We start from the raw sequence: 25,532 nt of genomic DNA, 5'->3' as shown, positions 1-25,532 counted from the left end.
CTCGGCAGCTCTGCCCCTCCAAAGAAAGCCCTGATCATACTATAAATGTCATCTCCAGTGATGTTCCATGTTTGCTAATAGAAAGCTCCTGTCATTCCATTCGGCCCTCCTACACTATCTTTATTTAGTCCCATGACTGCCTCTTTGACTTCATCTACTAAAGGCATTCCCTGAAGTTGCTCTTTTTCTTCCTTACTAATCATTATTGGTAGTTCATTCAGCATTTCAAATTCATCCCTATCTGCTTGTTTTCTAAATATATTGAACTCTTCTGCTGCCTTTGCAATGTCTTCTTGATTCTCTAACCATTCCTCATCATCATTCCGGACTTTATTCACTCTAAGTTTGTTCCTTCTCTCCTTGACTATTGTATGAAAGAATTTTGTGTTTCTCTCCCCATTCTTGAACCATTCCATTCCTGTTTTCTTCCAGAATTTCTGCTCCCTAGAAAGTTGTTTTTAAGCTCCACTTGAGCTTTGTGAAGCTTTTTTCTGTTGGCTTTCGATGGGTCTATCTCAAATTGAGTTTCCTGAACTTTAATGACTTCCTCCAAAGTGATTATCTCCTGAAATATATTCCCAAAAGTATCTTCACTCCATTTGACCAAAGTTTTTTTTAATTTTTTTTAGTGTTGCTTTACCACCTCCTTAAAAGAACTTTCTCTTAACTAGAAATTAAGAAATTTGAACGGCCTTACTATTATTTCCTCAGTGGTTTTGAAGGTAATTAAAAGAGGTATATGATCTCATCCGTTTCTCACTAAGTGCTCCACCTCCAGTACTAGAAAGAGATCTTGTAATTTGGTATTGTCCATAACCCTATCTAGAATTTTAAAAATGCACTCTGCATCTATTCTTCCATTTCACGTGTATTTACCTCCTTTAAATCCCTTATCCTTCAAATTACACACATTAATACAATGATTGAAGTCTCTGACTTCCTTTTTGAATATTGGTAGACCTCCTAGCTTCTCCTCTTCATTGCTTATTACATTGAAATATCCTCCTATCAGCCAAGAGGCATTTATATGCCAACTCCTCCATGGATTTCCATAGTCTTTGTCTTTCACCTTGCGTACATTTAGCATATACAATTGATACTATCACTTTTGTGCCCAAATCTTGATTCTGAAGTTTGAGTGTTAGCATCTACTCTTCATCTCCTTCTATAAAGTATTTTAGTGCTTCATCAATGAATGCCAAATTTTTCCATTCACGTTTGCCACTGCATGTTTCATCCCTAGCTTCCTTCTGAAAACCTCTAGTTCTTGCTTCTCCTCAAACGGTTCTGAAAGACCCACAAAGTAAAATTGATTTCTTTTATAAAGATTAATAAGCCTAGTAAACGTCTTTTGAGTGTTTTCTGATCTATTATTCCAAATTAGAGCTCTCATTGATATTTAGTATTTTTTATGATCGTTCTCTTAGACCTTGAAGAAGATTTTGCCGCATAGAGTTCTTCTCCCCCTTGCTTCTTTGGCTTGGTATGTGATCCTTTTAGACTGCTTATTTGTTTAGGGGATAAATCCCCTTCTATAGCTACATTTTTTTATGTTTTGTGTCATATCTTCCTTTTTATTATTCAACCCTGTTGATTCAATATGTCCCTCCTGATTATCCTTCTAGATTGCTAGGGGCATTACTTCCTCATTACTTGATTCATAAATCACCATGGTTCCAGCCTTTTCCTCTTTTTCATTATTTAGTCCCTCTTTTACATCTTGTTCTTCTTTATTTTATTTTGCATCAACTTCCCCTTCCTCTTGTTCCTCTGCAATTGTCTCCATGTCATTTTGGTTTTCTGATTGTGTCTCAGTTTGCCTTGTATCAGATTTTCCTTCCTTTTGTTCCTTTATAATTATCACTTGTTGCCCCTCTTCTTATCTCCCAAAATTCCTTGTCACCCATTCTTTTGTGCTTCCGTTAAATTTATTTGTGTTATCAGTTTCCTCATGTTGTTCTTCCTCTTCTCTGAATGCCAGCAAAAGAATTATTATCTTGTACGTCCTTCCTCCCTTCTATATGCCCATATCTATCCCTCTTATATTTGTTCCTCCTTCGAATCATCTATTCTTATTTGTTGAGTTTTGGTCCCACAATCTTTCTACTCGTCAATGTTCTTCTTTCTTCCCCTTTCACTCCTTGCTTATTATTGAGTTCTTTTTCCTCATGATTCTACTCTTCTTCAATCCTTGAATCATACAATTCTGGATGGATTGCCCAGCAACTGTGTTCGTCATGTCCTTGTAAGCAATATTCCTTACAGTATTTGGGCATGTAGTCATATTGCACTTTGATCCACTTAAACTTTATAACCCCTGTCACATCATTTTCTTCCGTTATTCTAAACCTTTGTGGCAACTTCGCAGTCAGATCTACCTCTATTTTGACTTTAGTACAACTAGGTCTCGTCTGATTCCTCGTTGCCATGTTTATCGTTAGTGGCTTACCTATTGCTGCAGCTATAGAGAAGATTTCCTCCTTCGCAAAAAAAGTTAGGTGGAAGATCTGGAAAGGATATCCATGTTACTCCTATCGTTGTTTCAACATCTGGTTCAAACCAAGGATCCTATTTTAGTGTTCTCATCTGCCAATAATTCTCTCTCGCTTTCACATAGAAAGCTGATGGTGAAAGTAGATGCACATAGTCCTCCAAACTTGTGAGTCTGATGAAGATATGTTTTTTGTCCAAACGTCAATCGTGCATTCACTTTTAATTTCACATTGACTCGGTATTGTTTGCCTCAACTCCATCATGTCAGATTTACCATACGAGAATTTGCCAATAATGGCAAATTGTAGGTTTCTCTGAATAATAAAAGATCTGACTTTCGATGCTTTTTAAGTGATATTTGGTTCTCCATGAATCATTACTATAGGTTTGGGGGGAACACTAATCTGTGGTGTGGTGGTCAATTTTGGTTTAAGAATATTGGCAAACTGGGCTTTATTTAGTTCATTAGATTTAGTATTTTGTGGATCTGGATTGTTTTTCAGAGGTAAGGGTGGAAACTCCTCCGATGGGGTAGTTCCACCGACGGTGGCTGAGGCCATGACGGTCTAATCAGCAAGGCTAAATAGCTTACAACTCCTCAAGACAAAACCCAGCAAACAGATAGAATGTTGCAGGATAACAGATATCATGAAAGTAGCAGCAAAGAAAATATACCAAAATATGCAGCCCTAATCTTGTGGTGGTGTGACGAGCTTTGCCGCCGCATCTTTCTCCGTGTCACGCTGGAAACCTATATGCCATCAGATCTGACAAAGGTGAACTTGATCTTCTTGCTACATTTTTTGGATCTATAGCAACTGTTCCGGTCGTTTCTGGCGGAGCTGCTCCTTCTGTCGGCGATCCAATTCCTGATGCAGCTACTCCAGTCGGCAGTGACAATCCAGCAGCAGCTCCAGTTGGCAGTGAAGATCCAGCAACTGCTCCTTTCGTCAACAGCTTACTCGTTGCTGCTTCGCCGATCTTTCGCCATTGTTACAGTTTGTGCTTCCACATAGCACTTACTGTCAATTGAGGTCAATTCGGCTCCGCAATCGAACGAACAGAGGATTTTCAATTCGATAGCTAAAGCTAGGAAGAGAACATACCGAACTATGGTAAATAGAGAGATAGTGTGGTAGACTAGGAAAAGAAATAGTTTAAAAATTATGAAGGAATTTGAATTACACTATAATTAAGATTCACAATACATTTAATGTTTTTCTAAACTTAGAATTATAATTTTTTTGAAAAGGAATAAATACTACTTGAAAAAATTATGATATTTATCTTTAAAATTATTTGATAATGTAAAACAATCTGTACACTGACAGTGTACCAAAGTTAAACTCTTTAATTTTATGCCAAACATTTGGTCCTCACGTTTAAAGTCTTGATCCTTTATAAATCAAAGTTAAAATTGCTTACTTAAGAGAAAATTTCAATTATTACTCCTTAACATCATGTTGCTATTCCCTTTAGTTCATATTAAGTGAATTATTGAAAAAAATTTCATAGTTCAAATTAAATAAATTATTTAAAGTTCAAGTAATTGTTGAACTTTTTTTCATATTTACCCTTCATTTAATGAGGTTCTTAAGTACTTTACATTTTCTAAGAAACTAGTTTGAAAATAATCAAAAGGATAATAATAAAAATTTAATTTATATTCTTAAATATTTTTTTTAAAGAGTGTGACATACCCTAACAATTCACTTAATATGAATTAGAGAAAGTATTGTATTATTACTGACGATGACGAAATCAGAAATTTCACTAAAAATACTTATAAAGGTCATTCTAGATTTTATATATATAGGAAAAATAAAGGAAGAGAAAGATAAGTACAAGGAAACGACCCATAATTATAAAGTATAGGAAATGCAATGGAGAATTGACAACTGGTTTATAGAGAAGAAGAAAAAAAAAAAAAAAGCTTAAGGGATTTTTCAACTTTCATACGGCCGGCAACAACCCTTTCTTTGCTTGCATGAATTGGCCCTTTCAAACAAGACAACTACTCCTACTAATTTGTTTAATTCATACCCAAAATTTCCAAGTAGTCGTTACCCACTAATGTACTTGAAGAAAAACGTAAAATAAAAATAAAGTTTTATTTTGATACATTTGATATAATTTTAATTTAGAATTACAAAATTGAAAAATCTTCATGATTTTTTTAAAATTTGAGAATGCTTTTTTTAAAAAAAAAAGAAAAAAGAAAGAGATGTACGTATCACTTATAGATATGATTGCACCGAGAATGTATATGTATAGTATATCACACATGATTAACTTTAAATCTTGAATACTGCAGGTAAATTTGGTAAAAAAGAAAAAAACAAAAATATATATATATATGTCATTGGACATCTTTAAAAATTGAAAAAACAAAAAATTTAAATTCTCAACCTTGAAAAGCCGACGAAAAAAACGGTTCCTCTTGTGAATGATTATAATAGAAAGCTCAATGCCCCACCAAGAAAAAACCAAAGGGTGAAAAGAAAAGAGAGAGCACAACAATTTTCTCCATCAATCTTCCTCTCTTGTTTCTCTATCTTTTCTTTTTTTCCTTTGAATACAAATCAAAGGAAAAACAGAAAAAACATCCCTACTCATTTTCCCCTGTTTTTTCCTTCTTCCAATTCTTTATAATATAATAAAATATGGGTTGTGGGGAATCAAAGCACGCAGTTGCAACGGAGAATGCCACCATTCCGAAGAAGAAGAGATCATTGAGTTCTAAATCCGACTCCACAAAGGGTGAAAATGTCTCGGAAATTGAAAAAGGGGTTGCAGAAATTAAAAGTGATGAGAAAGTGGAGGTAATGGCAACGAAGGTGGAGAAGGAGGAGTTAATTGCAACTAAAGTGGTGGCTGTGGAAAAAGAAGAAGATAAAGAAAATAAAGAAATGGTGGAATTGGAAAATGAAGTTGTTGTTGAAAAGAAGGAAGAGAAAGTTGTAGAGCCGAAGAATGCAATTGATGAAACAACCCCTGTTGCTGTTGCGGAGAAGAAGAATGAAAATGATGAAACAACCCCTGTTGCTGTTGAAGAGAAGAAAGAATCTATTGAAGAGATTAAAGCAGAAGAGAAAACTGGTTTGTTCTTCTTCTTCCTTCTTTTTTTTTCATTATAGTTTTATGTTAAATTTGGAAAAATGAATTATTTCTATTGTGCTTCATCGCTATCGTATTTGGTTTTACATACTACTTGTTTTATATTCTTTATTTATGGCGACCTTCTATCAAAAATAACATTTTTATGCAAGAATAGAGGTAAGGTTATGGGTGGTGCCACCTTAGGCAAGGAGTGGTCCACTACACACCCTTTGTCCCTCAAAACTATGTGGTAAACAGAGGTTAAATATTAGCTAACATGAGTATGTTGGGTTTTAAAGATGTGAATGGGAAATGTAAGGTTGTGCCTTTTTCAAAGGGTTGTGACTTTTTGCGAAGGGTTGTGACTTTTTAAAAAGTTGTGACTTTTACGAAATGTTGTGACTTTTCCGATAAGCCACAATAAGCACATGTTCACACTATCACTTGTTGTCTATAAATAAAATATTTTTCTCTCATTTTTAAACATCGAATTTCTCCTTGCATATATTTTCTTACAAGCAAAATTGAGTTTTTGTGTAATTTTGTTGTTGAGTTCGTTGAAATTATTGAAGTTTGAGGTACCGTTATTTTTTTAATAGTTTATCCGTTTTATCCTGAAAGAAAATAATTCATCACCTCGAATACAGTGAGCGAATTAAATTTCTTAAGAACACACCATAAATCTTGTGGATTTGAATATTATTTTTATTTTCATATTTATTGTTTCTGTTTGCTAACTTTGATACCGGAATAACAAGTGGAAGGAATTTAAAGAATATTCACATTGATGATGTGAAATTTCGAAGAAGTGATTTGGTGTATTAAAGAGAATAGATCAACTTGCACACTTGATAAGGCTAATATTGTTGTTGTTATTGTTCTTAAATTTGTGCTTCTAAGATTCAAAAAAAAAGCAAAACTTTTGAACTTTTTATTTCTCTTTTTTTTCCCCTTATTGATGTAAATATGCATTTTTAAACCTATAGAGGAAACCATCAGGCCAATTGAAAAAGAGAAAGAGAAGGAAGAAGTTAGCCCTGCTTCTGAGGCCACAGATGCTGCTAAACCAGAACCTGCCAAAGATGTTGATAAACCAGAAACAGAGGAAAAGCCAAAAGAGGTATGAATTTAGTAAAATGCAAAATCATTTTATCATTCTTTTTTCAGAATTTAGTGTTTGGCACGAAAAAAGTCATTTTCTAGAAAAGTATTTCTTACATACCAAAGTCATCTTTTGATGTTTGATTGACCAAACAAATGTGAGAAAATGATGTCTTTTTGTTTCAACGAGACTAGGAGCCCATTTGGTTGGCCTCTACAAAGAAGTAGTCATTGTGTAAAATCCAGCATTATTCGATACATTATTTGGTTGGCTGGTGAATCCTTGAATAAATAAAACTCTTATATTTTTATATATTGTTTATGCATAACTTATTTGGAAATTTATATGATTTAGATAGAATGTGAAATAAGAATAGGAATATTAGCAACACATGCATTAAACTAAGTGACAAAAATACTATCACGATCTTCAATACAATAAAAGAAGTATCTAACAACAAATAACTCCATGCATTACCATGACTACATTATTAATCAAATCACTAATCCATTCTTGCGTAACAAATCACATAATAACTTGTATTTGAACCAAGTGACCCTCTAAACATTATTATAAGTTTTTATTGCTAAAAAATATCATCAAATCACTGTATGATTTTGTTAATAATAATGTTTAATATAAACTTTTTCCATGAATTATATTATTCACCATCCAAACATCGAAAAACATTTTACATTAAAAAAAAAAAGACTTAACAAATATATTTTTTCCAAAGAACCTTATTCCCATGTTCATAATGTTAGCATCTGTTGATGGAAACAAGTGTTATTTTTTTGAATTTTGCAGGAGAATGCAACAGCAACTACAGATTCGAAAACAGATTAAAGTGCAAGTATGGGCATATGGAAGAAGGATGTTTATTAGTTTAATCCTTGCTTTTTAAAGCTTGTTGAAATTTCCAGCTTAAGTAACATATTTGACGTTCCACCTGTTCTCATATACTACTCTCTTCTGCTTATATATTTATATATCCCATTTTCATCTTAATCTACTTCTCTTTGGGAATTTCTTTAAATTGTTTGTCAAAGCTTGTGAATGCAATTAGTTTTCTTCTGTTGGTCTTCTTGACATTATTAAGAATCTCCACTTCCTTGTGTTTGGTACAAGGAGAAATATTTTGCTAGAAAATGTTTTCTTGGAAAATAAGTTGGTTTCTAACTTATTTTCTCATTCCCGATTAGTAAGTAGAAAATATTTTCTAGCATTTGGTTAGTAAATGAAAAACATTTCCCGAAAAATAACTTTTAATATTTTTTAAAAAATAATTTCTGACCTGGAAACCAACCTTGATAATCTATTCGGAACTTGAAATCGACACCCAAACTGGAACATGACTCCGCTGACCAGCCCGAGATCCGACTCCGACTCTCGATTCAGGACTCAACATTCAAATTAGGACCCGACCCCCAATACCTGAATTGGGACACTACCCCGATGATTGATTCGAGATTCGGCCTCGAGACACGACCCAAGACCTGACCACGACTCTTGACCCGGGACCTAACATTCAAACTAGGACCCGAACTTGGACACAACATGACACCCGACCCGAGACATTACCCCAACTCCCAAACCAAAATCCGACATTCATACTAGACCGATCCTGACCCCGAACCGACCCCGACAACTGATTCGAGATCGACACCGACCCAAAATCCAACATGGGACCTAACCTTGACTCGGAACCCAACATTCGATTCGGGACCTAACTTTTGAACCAAAACCTAACCTAGAGTCTCAACTCGAGATCCAACACTCAAACCAGGACTAGACCCCGATATCCGATGCAAAATCCGAAACCCGAGACTAGACCCAGGATTCGAATTCCAAAATAGGACCTGACCCCAACTCTTAACTCGAGATTCAAATATTGAACTAGGACCCTACCTTACACTTGATGTAGGACTGAACCCCAATACCCTAATCACGATCCGACCCTGACTCCCGACCTAAAATTTGATTTCCATGTTGAGACGAGATCTAACTTCCAAGTCGGGACCTGACTTCGACACCCATCTCAGGATCTGACCCTAACACATGACTGGGGACCCGACCCCAACTTCTCCAAAACCCGACTTTTAAACCAGGACCCAATCTTGACTTCCGTTCTAGGACCGACTTTTAAATTAGGAACCAACCCCTACTCCTAACTCGGGACCCATATTTCAAATTGGGACTCGACCTTGACACTCAATGCGGTAATCGACCCCGAAAGCCAATCTAGAATTTGACCTCGATTCTCGATCAAGACCTGTATTCCAAATTGAGACGTGACCCTGACTTTCGATCCGAACCCGACCTTCAAATCAAGACCCAACCTAGACACCCGACTCGAAACCTGACTTCCGAATCAAAATTCAACTTCGACACTTAATCTTGACAATCGACCCTAACGATCAATCCGAGATTTGAACTTGATACCTAATCTAGGACCCAACCTCGACTCTCGACCCAAAATCTGAGTTCGACCACCAACTCAGAATCCCACCCTGATACTTGACTCAAGACCCGATCCCAACACCCGACCTTGAATTCTTCCACGACTAGACACCCAAACTGAAATCCGACCGCGATTTGACCCGAGACTCAGAAGTTGAGTCTCAAATCAAGGTCAGGAGTCGAGTCCTAAGTCGAAAATCAGGAGTAGGATTGTGAATTAGTATCGAGAATTGGTACCCGAACTTGAATTATGGTGAAAAGTTGAGGTGTGAGGTTGAAAACGAATTTTTGGAAAATGTTTTCCTTACTTTTTGTAGGTCATTTTTAAAAAAAATTGAGAAAAATAAATTGATTTGAAAAATATTTCTCAAAACATTTTAACCAATCAAACATGAGAAAATTGTTTTCATACCAAACATACTATAATGAAATATTCCCTTCATCCCATTTTGTATAATAGTATTTAACTGAGTATGTTAAGATGTCAATCAGAAATATATAATATATTAGTGCTAGTAGATGTTGGGTTTTTTTAAACGGAAAATGGTCAAATAATATTTTCGTACTATCGTAAATATATCCTTCGTTATACTATTGGGTCAGCTATGCCCCTGTCGTTATACTATGGAATATATATACTCTTATTTTGGACGAAGTGCCACATGGATGAACGGGATTTTGAAAGACCCATCCCAATTTTCGACCCGTTTCACTTGCTCTTTTATTCGATATCCTAGGGATGTCAAAATGAGCTCAAATATAGGTTAATCCGTTCAATCCGCCCAAACTTTTATAGGTTAGGCTCAAGATAATTTGTATTGGGTTCAATCACAACTCATTCAAGCTTTAACCCATTTTAAAAGAATCTTCAATTGAACCCAACTTAATCTTCAATTTCAATCCGTTTTAAGGCTCTTTATTTGCATTAGTGTAATGTAAGTTCTCATATTAAATGTATGAATTACTATCTATTTTATTTCTTTTAAGATTAATCTATCCATTTATAAAATTTTATTTTTATTTTTATGAGTTAAAATTCAAATTATGATTATAAAAGGTAAATAATAATATATTAAAATTATTGAGATTAAGTGGGTCAAATTGAGCGAGTCATGACCCAACCCGATTTTGAGTCCAATTGAGCTCAACCCACTTGAGCCCAAAGTAAATTTGGACGGATCATGATCCAACTCGATTTTTATTCAAATCCATTTTAATATGGGAAACTTACCTAAATGTACACTATTAAAAAAATATTTATCAATTATAGCTATATAATTTTAATACATAATGCATAATGTAGATTTTTAATCAAAACAAGCTTAATACGTTTTAAGACACTTATAATAAATCTATATTATATGCAAAATTATTTTTATACATAATATAATACATATCTATATGACATGCATAATTCGTTTTTAATATCTAATGTTTTTTTTACCAAAATAAGTATAATACATTTTAATAAATTTCTAATACATATATAATTCAATTTTAGATAGGAGTGGCCTCGGTGGAAGACAAGATGCGTGAAACGCGACTGAGATGGTTTGGACATGTGAAGAGGAGAGTCTCTGATGCACCAGTGCGGAGATGTGAGAGGTTAGCCATGGATGGTTTCAGAAGAGGTAGGGGTAGGCCGAAAAATATTGAGGAGAGGTGATCAGACAGGACATGGCGCATTTACGACTTACCGAGGACATGACCTTAGATAGGAGGGTGTGGAGGACACACATTAGGGTAGAAGGCTAGTACATAGTGGCATTATTCCCCCTTATCCGTAGGCGTATTAACGCATTATGATTTCTTGTACTCTGATTTATGTTATTTATGTTATCTATGTTATGTATGTTATGTTATCTTATGTTATTTATGGTATTTATGTTATTATCTAACAATATCTACTGTTTTTTGTTGCTTTGATTATACTATTGTTTGGACCGCTTTCGTTATCTACTTACCTACTTTTAATATTCTTGCCTGACCTTTTTTCTATGCTTCTATTGAGCCGAGGGTCTTTCGGAAACAGCCGTCCTACATTGGTAGGAGTCAGGTCTGCGTAGGGCTGGGCATAAAATACCGAAAACCGAATTACCGAACCGAACCGTCTATTTCGGTATTTCGGTATTCGGTATTCGGTAATTCGGTTTCGGTTTCGGTACCAAAAGTCCATAATTTCGGTATTCGGTTTCGGTTTCGGTATTTATTTTTTTCCCGTTCGGTATTTCGGTAAATCCCGAATACCATAATTAATATGACTAGATAACTAACTAGTCCACTATTAATAGTCTATTATATGTCTGTTGGGCCTAATTTCTTAGTAATTAGTTTAGGGCAGCCCAAATCCCTCACCAATAACCCAACAGCCCAGTCCATTAGTCCAATTGTCCAACAAGGCAACAACAATACAACATTACAACAAAAATTCTGAATTCATTTAGGCTAGGGTTTTTATTTATGTTTCTCAGTTCCTCTTCAGCTCTTCTTCTCAGTTCTCTGACTTCTCTCGTTCTTCACTTCTTCTTCTTCAGTTCTTCACTTAATCACTTCTTCTTCACTTCTTCTCAGTTTCTCACTTCTCAGTTCTCGTCGTCAACTCGTCATCAGTCATCACTCACTTCTCAGAAAGCAAAAGCTTTTTTGGTTATGGCTGAATCTTCTTCAACAAAATTGGTATAAGAAATTAGTGGCTTTGGAGAAATAATGTGTCTTATCTTAAGACGAGTTCTAAGGTAACTTACCTTCTTTGTCCATCTCTGCTTATCACTTTTTCCTTTGTTATTTTCTAATTCTTTTTAAAAAGTAAACTAGGAAACTGATCATTGATTTTTTTTTAAAAAGTAGTGTCATATCCTAAAACAACATCCTACTATTGATTTCTTCTGAGACAGAAAAATCTTAAACACAAAAATCGATTTTCAAAAAGGTTAGGTTTCTAACCTTTTAATTCAGTTAAAACTTAAAAATCACGGGCTTTTGGATTTTGGGCGTAGATGAAGTGAGAAAAAGTATGTGGTTCTAGACTTCTAGTTACTTGATAGATTGTTTAAGTATAGAGAAATTTTGGACTGTGTTCTGACTTCTGATAGCATTTGTTGTTAGAAACTTGACTTTTAGAAGAGTTTTATTTATGCATTTTTCGAAGATTCGGTACCTTTATTGTCGTAATGTAATTAAAAATGCTAATAATATGTGTTTGCGTTATGCTCATATTGTAGTTTGGTTGTTATTATTATTCATAGAATTGATGATTTTAGCTGGAAAAATTGGGGCTTTTGGTATCCTTACTGAGAAACTCGAGTTTTTTGTCTGTTCAGGTATTGGTTTTACTTAAAAAATGGTTTTAACGTATAAAAATAAAATGGTTTAACATATCGTTAGTTGGTGGAGCTAGCTCTACTCGAGCTGAGGGTTCTCTGAAACAGAATCTTTACTTCCACGAGGGTAAGGTCTGCCCTCCTCAGACCCTACTTGTGGGATTTCACTAGGTATGTTGGTGGAGCTTGCTCCATAGTTCTTTAAATTTTGGGTATGGCTGAGGTCAAGCTGAAAATGTTAGGAACACAATCGAGTAAGGGATTGTAATATTAGCTTCACGAATAGATGAGTGTATTTTTTTGATCAACGAGTCTGAAAATGCAGTGTAATAAGAAAAGAATGTAATTTGTTAATTTCTAAACCTTAAAAACTGGTTAATATAGAAAAATAAAATGGATCAAGTGTCTTTAGTTGGTGGAGCTTGCTCCCTTGTTCTTTTCATTTTGGTGTCTGGCTGAGGTCAAGCTGGAAATGTTAGGAACTCAGTCAAGTAGATTCCGGGAGTGTAATATTAGCTTCATGAATAGATGAGTGTATTTTGTTGATCCATGGGTCTGAAAATGCAAGTGTTATTAGAAAAGAATGTACTTTGTTCTTATGACCTATATATTTCTTTTCCAAACTGAATTGAGGAGAAAACACGACATTTTTTTTAATGTAGAGTCGAGGATTCAATATTCGTCATCGGTGTCATTCTTTTCCTGTATCATTTTATTTCGACAGTCTTTTCTTCTCAAAGATTTTTCACATTGATTTTGTCTAATTAGCAAGCTCCTTTCGGATAGTGACCACCACTGATATAGATTCAATGTGTACTAGTGTATTATGGTTATTTGATTGTCTTGTTACCTCATGTACTTATATATGCAATGACCAATCAGGCAAACTACTCTTTAACTTATTTCCTGGTATTGTTTTGACTGCAGTATTACAGATACTGTAAATTTATTTCACGGCAAAATGGTTGGATAGATATGCCCTCCCAGCTTACAAAGTGTGGGATTCTCATCTATTTGATGGAATGCTTATAGTCTGTGCTATGAAGTGCATGTTTTTTGGAAGGATACAAGATAAAAATGAATTTGCAACATATGTCAGGGCAGATCTCAGGGCAGGTTCCAAATCAAAGTGGCACTTCTCTGCCTGGGCTACCACAGCAGAGTGGAAATCCTTTCTCTATGCAGATGCAAAATCCAGTTGTCCATAGTAATGTGCCAAATATGGAGCCTGAGTTCTCGAAAGCTCGGATTTTTATATCAAATAAGATGTAAGAAAGTATGTTCTTTGCATCCATTAAAATGTCTCCAAGGTGTTTTCTTCCTTCCATTATTCTGCTGCCTTTGGCAGGGAGGGATGTGGGAATTGGATGGTGTAGATAAACTAAAGTAACAAGCCGTCAGTGACTAACTTATTAATACTGTGGAAAAAAAAATGCTTGCATTTGTGTTGATCTTATAAGATGCATAAATTTTGGTATTACCGAATACCGTACCGAATCGAATTTTTATTTACCGATTACCGAATTACCGAATCGAAGTTTGAAAGTTCGGTATTTGGTATATACTTTGAATTACCGATTACCGAATTATCGAATCTAAATTTTGAAAATACCGAACCGAATACCGAACGCCCAGCCCTAGGTCTGCGTACACTTTACCCTCCCCAGACCCCACGATGTGGGATTTCACTGGATTGTTGTTGTTGTATATAATTCAATTTTAATACATAGTACAGTTGCTATAGATAGTTAATATTTTTTAAATATGGTATATTTAGGTAATAAATAAAAAATCTGTTTAAAAACCATAAATATTTTATAAAAAAAAAAGAAGATAATTATTGTTTTAATATCCTCAATTTCAACTCAATCTGCCTATTTGACAGTATGCATACCCAACCCAAAGTCCAACCTCATTACATAAACTGCTCTATAATAAGCAAGATTTAGAGGGGACGTTAACAGAGTGAAACTCTGAATCTTGCATCGTTGGTCATGGTTATTGCTATTACTGTAAGAGTCTTCAGATTATGATATGGTGCCAATGACCTATTCTTCCCCCACGATTTTTTGGGCTTCTTCACGAAATTGTTTGAGGTCCCAACAATCGGTAAATTGAACAAATTTAAAAATTCCCTTGGATCAATCAAGACACGAATCTCATTTTTAATTTCCATCGAAAATACAACTAATGCAAGAAAAAAATTTCATTGTCAATCTCAAAATTTTCAAGAGAATCCTTACATGGAGAGGCTGATGTTCCCATGGTTGTTGTTGCTGCTGCTACTAGTGATGTTGTTGGGGCTGCTGGAGTAAATGACAGTTGTGATACAGAGCTTCAGTCTATGTTGAATGTTGTTATGAAATTGGACTTATTGTCGTAGGGACTTTATTTTAGGTCGGGTAACGGATAAAAGAGCAAGTGAAGCGGGTCAAAAAATGGGGATGGGTCTTTTTAATCCTGTGCAGCCACATGGCACATCGGCCAAAATAAGCATATATATGTAAGGGTGGTTTTCAATTTTTAAATACGCTAAATCAATAACAAATTAATAAGATATTTTTTATCAATTTTTGATTTATCGATTTTTAATCATTAACGGTTCAATTTTCGATTTACCCAATAAGAAAATGATCATAAAATAAATATACGACTTCTCACTTTTCTAACAATTTGGCACAATGCAGTGAAACAAGCAAATCAACTATTATTGATTTGATATAGTGAAACAAGAAAGATAATGAGAAATTGCATCAATAGGAGCAGATGTAGTACAAAGGCTACATTAATTACATGTTACATCCAAAAAAACATAATATGGAATTTCCGATATTAATCAAATTATAAATATTTACAAACTTGCAAAAGCTACAATTACAAACTAATTTTTAGGTTTTGAGAAAAAAGTAAAGACTAAAGCGGTGTGAAGTAATACTGTAAAATGGGTAGACTATGTAGAGTAGTGATACAGGTATATAGCATCTAGTTAGGTTAATTATTAATATTTAATTTTTAATATTTATGAAGGATAAAGTAGTAAATTACTACTATCTTAATGAGTTATCAGTTTACTCAATCACAAAATACTACAAAATCGAAATCGAACCGTTAACCCGATAATTTATTTTTATAAAATCATTAAAAATCCGTTAACCGAATAACTCATTAGCAATGACCCAATAATATTTTTTCAGTTCGATGGTTCGATTTTTGCACACCCCAATATATATGTTCCATAGTATAACAATAAGGGTATATTTGACCAAATAATATAACAAAGGGTATATTTAATCTATTTGTGATAGTACAAGGATATATTTGACTCTTTTCCGTTCTTTAAAGGTTAACTTCAAAGATGAGTAACGTGAATTGAAAAATGGAGGGAAAATGAAGCTCATTTCTCTCTCATTAGTGGTGAAGAGGACATTTTTTTTGTATTTTTAAATAGAAACACTTCTTTGCTAAGAGGAACTCCCTCACGTCGTTATTGATTTGTGGGCTTGAAACCATATTTTTTTCTTTGATTGTTTTTGTTTTTGTTTATATATCTTGATTGCAAGAATAACGATAGAAGAAACGATTTTGTTTGATATTAAAAAAAACATTACATCTGTTTTATTTAAATTTTCCAACAGAGATTTATTTGGCACACACTTTTGAAACATCCCAAAATAGATAGAAAAAGATTTCGTATAAGTATAAATTTGTACGGTTGAGGTAACATAGAGACATATATCTCATTCTTTAGTTCTAGTTTATCGTTAAATTTCATTCTATTAACGGAAAATGGCTTAAAAATATCTTTAAATTATTAAAAATGGTACAAAACTATCCTCCATCCACCATTTAGTTCCTAAGGTTGGCAGCGGAACCGGCACTTACCGGTACCATACCGATCCATCCCGGTCCTGTTATTTTACTTAAAATTAAAATATTCTTTTTTGAAATACGGAATTATATGAATAAGGGAGAAACTCCATGAAAAGAAAATTAATGTTTCTATCCTAGTAGCTCCCGGTTCCATACCGGTCCGGTTCGTGCCCGGGGGGGTCCGGGATAGGGAATGGAACGGGACGGGACGGAAGGATAATTTTATACTAATTCCAAAAGTGCAAGGGTAATTTAGGTCTGTTCTATTAATTGTTTCCCGTTCCTTATCCTAGAGAAAGAAAATAGTAAATCTTAACACAACTGTTGGTGATTGGGAATCCATTTTTTGTCATTTTTCAAGGAGCAGATAGCTACTTCTAAGAATTATTAACAGAGCATTAATCATATATGACAAAGTAATACTTCAATCTCTTTTTATTTACATGGATGAGATGTATATAAAAATAAAAAAAAAGTTAAAGAAAAGGAACTATATACATGAGGTACTTCCAAGCAAAAGGACAGAACAGCATACTTTGACTAGCTATACAATTTTCCTATTTAAGCCTTAAGTGGGAAACTCTGGTTCAGCTCTGAGCTCTCCCAAATTTTGGAGAGCCAAGTGGTAATCCCAATGAATCTCTATAACGATTTCCCTTCCTCACTAGACTCCACATTCATTCTCAAAACAGAGGAACATATATCTCTGGAGAAGATGACATTTCCATCGCTGTCTGTTGTGCGATACGACGCTAGACCATTATCCATCACAATTCTGCACCCCGCCGATACATCACATGATAATTTTACACCGAAATATCTCAAATGATCTGTAATACTGTTGCCTTTCACCGACCTACATAGATTTGATAAAAGTTACAAAGAGGCCAACAGCTCTAGTAACATTCAGCCAGTCTTTTATTACTCCAACGATAATTAGAGAGGGGTGCACCACCTTTAGGTGTCTCGACATGTTTCTAATCCAAAAATTGGTCTTTCTGGATCCTGAAGTACCAGAAAGATTACAGATTCCTTTCATTACAACATGGTTCGGCAGTAAAATTACCAAATCATGTTCCAGTTGAACTTCTTTGGATTAAACTTCAAAAAAAAGGAAGTACTTTACTCATTATCTACTAAGCGACTTGTCTCATATCAAATATCAGTGTTTTATGGTTTCACTTTCTTGGTTTTTTATCAACAAAAGAAAAGTGAGAGAGAGACTCTTTTTTTGCAACAGCACAATTTTGTAAGGTTGTGTTTCACATACCTCGTACAGCTTCAGAAAGTTCTTGTTAGAATTTAGTTTAATGTTTTTTTTTCAAATTGTTTTCCTTATTTGACAAATGAAAGTGATGTATCAGCATTTTTGACATAATGCTTTATAAATGGATCTATATGTGCCCTCAACTAGTTATGATTTGCCATAAGCATTTTCCACTGTTCAGATTTGTAGTTTAACTTAATCTAACCGCATGAAAGCAATTTAGAGAAATCCAGTGCATATATTTGAGCACATGAAAGAGAAACTTTACCTGCTGCAAGAAGGATCCTCGCCAGAATTATCACAGACCTTTTCAACTGTATAAACTAAACTTCCAAAGCCAAGATCATAAAGCCAGACCTGCAATTTCAAGATCTCACGATCAATATATGCAACCACGAATCAAGACAGCAAGAGGCAGAGTCACTTGGATGTGTCTAAACATCGTTCAAATGCTCACAATGAGAAAGACTATCACCATGAGTCTTTATCATATGTAACATTTTAGTGCAGAAGTTACAGAAAAAATACAATTATTGACGTCCTTCTTTTTAATAAATTCATTAACACCCATTTCAACGTGTTTTCTGTATTTAATAAATACAGATAAAAATCTCAGAGATGCAGAAAGTTGGTTAATAGAGAAAAACTCACAATTTCACATTAACGTGTAAATTTGAATATCAAAACGAATTTAAATTCTTGAGATTTGAATTTATGAATTAGCCCACAGCACTGAACTCAAGTTGTTCTACATTTAGAGATCATTCCTTACAACTGGAATTGTGCAGTTCAAAATCAAGCACTACAGAGTTTTGAGTTACGGAACTTGCCTCTCTAGGGAAATGACGATAAGTTTTGTGAGGGAAGTACGGATAGTAAGGGGGCAAATGAGGCACCATATCATGACGATTTGTAACACGAATTGTATTGAAGACCCGTTCTCTGTAGTAGGACACAAATGCAGCATTGCCAATTCGTGGTTGTCCAAATGTCATAACCGAAATATTTTGGTATCCAAGATGCACCTGGAATTAGAAGATAAATCCATTAAGTGCGAGTTGGAGAATATTTCTTGCATTATATGGCAAATGGTCCACAAGGATATGCAAGATCAGTGATATTTAAGACTAGGCCTATCTCTTTAAATGGCAAGTCAAAACATGTAAACAATGATTTTTTGTAAAAATAGCGGTAAGTCTTTAGTGCATACGGTGAGATCCAGGCCACAGAAAGCAGCCATAGCCCCTCCCATGGAATGCCCAGTCACTATAATTTGAATATCTTCATACAACTCTTTCGCTCTTTTAACAGCAGTTAGCACTCCTGGACGCAATGATGTGTTGTGATAAGCAGAATAAAATCCATGATGCACCTGGAAAGAGGCAGAGATGACTAATATGCAGCAAAGAAGGTTAAGAAAACAAAATAGAAGCAGAAGATGCTTAGCATCAAGACGCACCATTGCACCTTCCATTCCTGGATAAGATATATCAAGCTGCTTCCAGTATAGATCTTCAATCCAATTCTGCAGGCTGTAACCAAAAAGTTAAAACTTGAAATTTATATCAAATATATATTGAATCACAGAGCCAGAGACCATATAGCTTCATTCCTACAGTAATTTAGAGAATGCATATTACATCACAACCATGAGTAGGTTGATCAGAGGTTATTAGATTTTAAACTTGGTCACTGTGAACATCAACAAACAAAAGAAAAGTCTTAACATTTCACAACTTAGACCTGAAGCTCTAGTCAACTTTGTTTTACTCCCATTCAGAAAAATTGTCCCAGACAGAAAGTAACAGAATTCTGATCCAAGCAGATTCAACCGCTCCCGGTTCACAAGTTATGAACTAACAATCATAATCTATTATGGTCAAGGCATTCAATCTCCTCAACAAAGTTTTGAAGCCAAAATCACGAGAAGTTATAGTACTCACTCCATCCCATATTAGTTCTCCACATTACTAAAAATAGTTGTCCTAAATTACTTGTCAATTTACAAAACCAAGACAGAATTAATTAGATTTTTCCTATTTTACCCTTACAATTAATTCTTTTTGAAAGTGTAAATAAGTTTGTAAAGTTTAGGGGTAAATTAGTAAATTACCCTTCTTATTTATAATTTCTTAAGGGGCGTGTAAAGGGGAAAGAGGACAACTAATATGGACGGATGGAGTAACTATAAGTAAGCAAATAGACAAGTACCTTAGTGCTTAGTGTTAGAATGAACAAGAAGTATATAGAATCCTACTTGGAAAAGGAGTGTAATGTAGTGTCCTAGTTGGAAAAGGAGTCTAATGTAGAGTCTATAAATAGGGTCTCAATGTAATAACGTAGAGACACAATTCACCTTTCTTTTGATAAAGCTTCTGCTTTCTTTTTCGTTTTCATTTTTTTTTCTTCAAGAAACAACTCTCTGAGGTGCAAAAGTGAGGCATGACCTCAGACATGACAAAAGTTGCAGATCTCATAGGCATTTCCACTTTCCTCTACCTGACTGCTAGAGTTAATTAGGCTTGCCTTGCCTCAGAACATTTTCCAAGCATATTTCACATTGATTAGGACTATTCAGGTTGAAAGTAGAGAGACTGAGAAAAAATGTTTACATGTCAAGACGATCAATTAAAACTTTTAAGCTTGTCAAAGTAAAGCCAAATATCCAGTGGACAGTTAATTCTATCAATAGCATCTCTGCCTCTTTCGTTGTAACAAATGCAGCTGGAGAACAGTGGTTAGTTATACACACCCATTGGTGTATGAATCCACAACATCGTAAAAGGTGGTTTAGATCCAGTTCTTGTTTTCAACAGAAAAAATTTGCATGGAGTATGAATAGCCAACTTGCACCCAGACACCTGGCCAGCAAAGTACGTAGAAGTACAACTTTCTCTATAATTTTTACAACTTAACATGATTTTATCACCTCAGTCATGAAGTTCTTACTGACTTTCATTTGACTCACAGGATTTAAAGAGTAGTATATCGTTATTCCTTTCAAGAGAATGGTTTTCCCACGAAGACATCCATTTTAACGTAAATGACTATTCAACCACGAAACTACAAATTTCGAATCCCCATACATCAAATTTAATGTTGCAAAATAATGATAATATAGTAAGGGGCACTGGACCAGTGGTATCCAAACCTGCTTTCCTGAGTGCCTCTAAATGCAATAACAATGGCATTAAGATCCTGCGCCACACCTACAAATGCCTGCAATAGGCATTGGGTATTAGATCACATAGTAGAGCGTCTAATTAAAAGCAGGCTTACTTCTGCATAAATGTAATACACACCTGAAGGCATCGTTGCACATCAACAATGAGCTCTAGAATTTGAAATCCCTGCTCAAGGAAAAAAAAAATATATCATTCGAAACAACTTAATAATGAAGGCTTGAACAAACAATCATATATGAAAACTATGGTGTGATATTTACTTTTTATGCTAACAAGGTAACTATGGTGATATTTACATGAAGCTTTTTTTTAACGTGAAAGTGTGTTATAAGATGATGATCCATATAGAATACCTTAGTTAAACCATTACATCTTGAGCATGTCCAGGCAAATAATTCCGTCAAATCGGACACATAGACCTGCAAATGAAAGGGAACTTTTTGGTTACAGTTTAGTTGATATCAAATATAAGTCAACAATGTAAGTAATTACTGCATTAAAGGAGCAGCCTGAATTGGCAAACGCCATGCATTAACTGCAAATTAGAAGTGCAGAAAAACAAAGGACAAAAGTTCCAGAAATATAGAAGTTAAAACTACATAAAAAGCATTTAATAATCTTAATAAAATACTTAATACAATTGTATATTCAACTCAAGTGATTACGCCTCCAAGTTTCCAAGTACAGAACATTTACACTATCATAAAGGAATATAACCACCCTTTTGGCCCCGAAACTACAACAGATCCAGATAGAATTTGGAAAAAAATATTTAACAAGGTAAGAAGTTTTCAGAACTTACAGCTGAAGCATATTCCACTAATATGGTGGCAAGGGTGTGATTGTAGATAGCTGCATGATGCTTGTTCTTGGTCTTCACTTTGAATTCTGCAGCCAAAATAATTGTAAGCTATCTAGAAATTGTGTTAATGGTAGTCAACAAGAACAGTTTGTGTCGACAATCACAAAGAGCATGGTGTACACAGAAAAATAACTTCATAACATATATTAGTAAAATAACTTGGTGAAAAAAATCTTGATCAGTTTGCACTATGCAGAAACTAAGAGTTCTAACGTCTAAACATACAGCAGACCTCTCAGTGTTTGCACAATCCTCTCTAACAACTCCACCACGCCTACCTCAATCGTTTTTTCCACTCCCTCTATCCCAAGTGTCCTAGTTTAGGTTTGAACAGAGATTAATTGAAGAGTTAAACTTTAAGATGTTTAATATTAGATGAGTCATAAACCGATTCTTTTTATTTTCTTAGGATCCTGTAGAAAAATAGTTGGATAAAGAAAGTTAAAAGTGGTTCGGATATAACTTTTGAGATATAAGAATTTCAATGTAAAAATATCAGAAAAATGTTATTTTTTAAAGGTTTTTAGGGTGAAGTTCTTCAACACACTTTTTCAATGGAAACATCTACTTCGACTCACAAAACTTCAGAGGAAAAAAGTAACAAAAAGCCACAACTATCCAAACACAAGCCACAACTATCCAAACACCTTTTTTTCTTTTGCACAAATAAAAGAAAGAGCATACTATTTTGCATGGAAATAAAAAGACGGACATTCAATTGGAAATAGAGGGAGTGACTAGCGAGACCTTTTACTAATAAGTTATATCGAAGTTATCTCCATAAGTGAGCACTCAACACCTACTATCATCTATCTTCTATTTAAAAATCACTACGCACTTGTAGCTGAGTATACAAAATCCTAAGCTTGACTAAACTCAAGAGAAAAATTTCACATGCTACTGCATGACGAAAGCTAACATATCTTTTTTTTTCTATGCACGATTAGATAAAGTTGGATTGCAACACCAGTCCAATAAAACATAATACACCTATCACCTAACAAAGTAAAAACCAAATCAATGGTACAATTCATAATTATTGGATACAACATAATTACCTCTGCCAATTAAAAATATTGAGCACAGAGAAATAGCCACCTTAAATTGGATTACAAAACCATCCCAAAAAAACATACTATACTTAGCATAGAGCAAATTAAAATTCAAACCAATAGAAATAATTCATAGTTATTGCGAATAACGACCTTACCTCTACTAATTGAAACCGCAATTAAGCATAGAAAAACAGCCAAGTAAAGATGTACATGCTACACTGGAAACTAAACTTCGAGTCTAGGCAGTAATTCATAGTTCTATCAAATCACGATTACCTCTACCAGCTGAAACCGCAATTAAGCATAGAAAAATAGCCACCTTTAACCAATTTTTTCCATCCATAACCTGTATAACAATGTTAAAAACAAAACTTCAGCTGATAAAAATAACCTCAAAAAATCCGGACCTAGATTGAGAGAGTGCAATAAAACACATATAAAAACAGGACATAAAATTCAAATAAACGATCACCTGGAAACTTTAAGATGCTCAACTGAGAGCTCCGTTAAAAACAAATTGTTTTTTCCTAATGGATTTGTTATTGTTCGTTGTGAGCACCGGCGACGGCGAGCAATGTCAATCGGCGATGAAATGCAGAATTTAGGGGAAAGGAAAAGCGTGGAATGGAGAAGGGTCCAAGCTTTTTTGGCATAAAAGAAGGTGAAATTGGTTTTGACTATGGATGGGATAGTAAAATTTACGGGTCACCGTAAGAAAACGTCGACGTGCGGTGGCGTACAGAAGCAGATTCTGACTCCGATTACGTGACTTCAATTTAATTATAATAAAATTTTAAAAATATTCTTATTTATTTTTAGTTTAATATTAGTTATATATTAGGGGGGAAAATTAAATTGTGTCTAATTAAAATCAGAAAATAAATAGAAAAGGATCAAATCATCAAATAATTCTTTGATAATTAAAAGTCATCAATTATGACGTAGTGTTTCCCTCTTATATATTTTTGTTTTCTTAATTCCAAATGGAACATTGGAATATCCTTTTACTCAATTGTTTTGGTTTCGTTTTCAAATTTCGTGACTTTTAACTTACACGTCGTTGAATGGATTATGCCAAATTTTCAAGCATTTGATCCTCGTAGATATAAAAATCTTATCGGATAAATTGAATTTTGAAATAAAATTTTGATTTATAATATATTGATCAAGTTAAATTATTGATTAATAAAATTACATTAATATTTACATATGATATATATGATTTTGATAAAGTCCAATTACATTTAAGTTAATCTATTAAGTTGATAAGACTAGTCTAATTTATGCTCTTCAAGTTCAAGATCAAGATCAACTAGAATAACTTTGAGATCAAAATACTCTCAAGCTCTAGTTCATCCCTATATAAAGGGGTCTTCATAAAATCAAAGAAAAAAAGAGAAATAAATAGATAAATAAGTCTCTGTCTCCAAATGGTACGCCGCAAATTTTTATTCCTCCACGATTGATCAAAACTTGGCTTTGCCTTAGTGGTGAAATTTCAATAAGTATTTCATCGATTCAAAAATAAAGAAAGGCTCTTGAGTTGACGGACATGAAGAGAACAATCATAGGATTACATTTTTTTATATAAGATTTTATAAAGATTATAACCTTGGCATAAATTATTGAAATCAAATATTATTATTTGTTGTTATTTTCTTTCTTGACTATTATCTTAAGGAATGAAAATTTAGTCGTTTACAAATTTGACATCCTTGGTGGGATCATCTATACCTCTTTTCTCTTTTCTTTCAAAATTCAAAAATATCAATACGACTGCTATCAATCCCAAAATTTAATGCTTTTGAGAATGTTGCCTCCAAAAAATAGCTTAAAAGTTGCCATGAAGATTGTTGGCCCAGTTAGAAAAAGTAATGTTGGAATGCTGGAACAATAAGTGCTTCAAATATTGTCCAAGTCATCTCATATTTTTTCGTTTATCTTCTTCAGGAGAAGAAATATTCTCTATGTATATGCTAGAACAAAGGAATAACATTGATGAAGTGGTAGAAAGAACATTAGATCTATTAAGGTTGTCATAAGAATGTCATTGTCAGTCCAATAATCCCTTCATGCAGAAAGATGATGATGTATTAAGCACTAGATCTGCTCCATTTTTCCTTATGTCAAAGCAAACTTTATCCTAGAAATGTATTGCATTATTCTTCATTCAGCATGGTGGTCGAAGCTTTCCATGGAAGAGCAAGCAATGGTGATCAAAGCTTTCCATGGAAGAGCAACTTGCAAACTCAACGAAAATAATTGAAGGCCTATCAAAATACTCCTGTCACATTCCGGGAGGATACCCTAAGCGTGGACGGCACTCAGAGACTATTACTAGTCCCCAAGCAAACCATTTGGTCTGTTCACACGATCATTCAATCAACTCTCTATTAGCAGAAGAGTTACTCATCAGGAAAATAACTTATAGAATAAGGCCAAAAGCCAACAATCTATCTAATTCAGACAACAAGACTAGTATGAATGAAACTAGCCAAAAGACAATATAAAATCAACAAGTCAACAATCTAGTCTATGAAACCTCTATCATCTGTCTACGTGATGCCAATGACAGATTCATGGATACCTCAAATCAAATAAAAGTAAAGGTCTAAACTCTAAAACTAGATGATAAAAGAGCATCCTCTGAAAGCGGGGAGAACTCACCAATTAACTGAATACGAATAGATCCTCAACAACACGCCTGTTAATGATCTCTAATACCTGTCTTTGCATCATAAAATGATGCAGGCCCAAATGGACATTAGTACGTGAAATGTACGAGTATATAATATGGTAGAATGAAACTGTATAAGGTA

General features: G+C 34.3%; 2 protein-coding genes across 2 annotated transcripts; one reads left to right on the top strand and one right to left on the bottom strand.

The window, feature by feature from the left end:
• Window positions 1-4,894: 4,894 nt before the first annotated feature.
• LOC129884950 (uncharacterized) lies at window positions 4,895-7,702 on the top strand. Its single transcript, XM_055959210.1, has 3 exons — window positions 4,895-5,592; window positions 6,579-6,712; window positions 7,502-7,702. The coding sequence occupies exons 1-3, from the start codon at window positions 5,157-5,159 to the stop codon at window positions 7,538-7,540; spliced, it is 609 nt and encodes a 202-aa protein (XP_055815185.1). The 5' UTR covers window positions 4,895-5,156; the 3' UTR covers window positions 7,541-7,702.
• An 8,977-nt stretch (window positions 7,703-16,679) lies between these two features.
• Window positions 16,680-23,495, bottom strand: LOC129887272 (lipase-like). The gene is made up of 11 exons (XM_055962304.1): window positions 23,186-23,495; window positions 22,990-23,059; window positions 21,599-21,684; window positions 21,150-21,215; window positions 20,914-20,961; window positions 20,763-20,830; window positions 19,071-19,143; window positions 18,822-18,983; window positions 18,442-18,636; window positions 17,880-17,968; window positions 16,680-17,200 (listed from the first exon to the last, which is right to left on the bottom strand). Exons 2-11 carry the CDS (start codon window positions 23,054-23,056, stop codon window positions 16,987-16,989), a joined length of 1,068 nt encoding a protein of 355 aa, XP_055818279.1. The 5' UTR covers window positions 23,057-23,059; window positions 23,186-23,495; the 3' UTR covers window positions 16,680-16,986.
• Between the last annotated feature and the right edge of the window lie 2,037 nt (window positions 23,496-25,532).

The sequence above is a fragment of the Solanum dulcamara genome, chromosome 4 (genome assembly GCF_947179165.1).
Source record: "Solanum dulcamara chromosome 4, daSolDulc1.2, whole genome shotgun sequence".
NCBI classification, from domain to species: Eukaryota; Viridiplantae; Streptophyta; class Magnoliopsida; order Solanales; family Solanaceae; genus Solanum; species Solanum dulcamara.
Note: the sequence above shows the minus strand (reverse complement) of the source record. Positions and strands in the feature narration are given on the sequence as shown.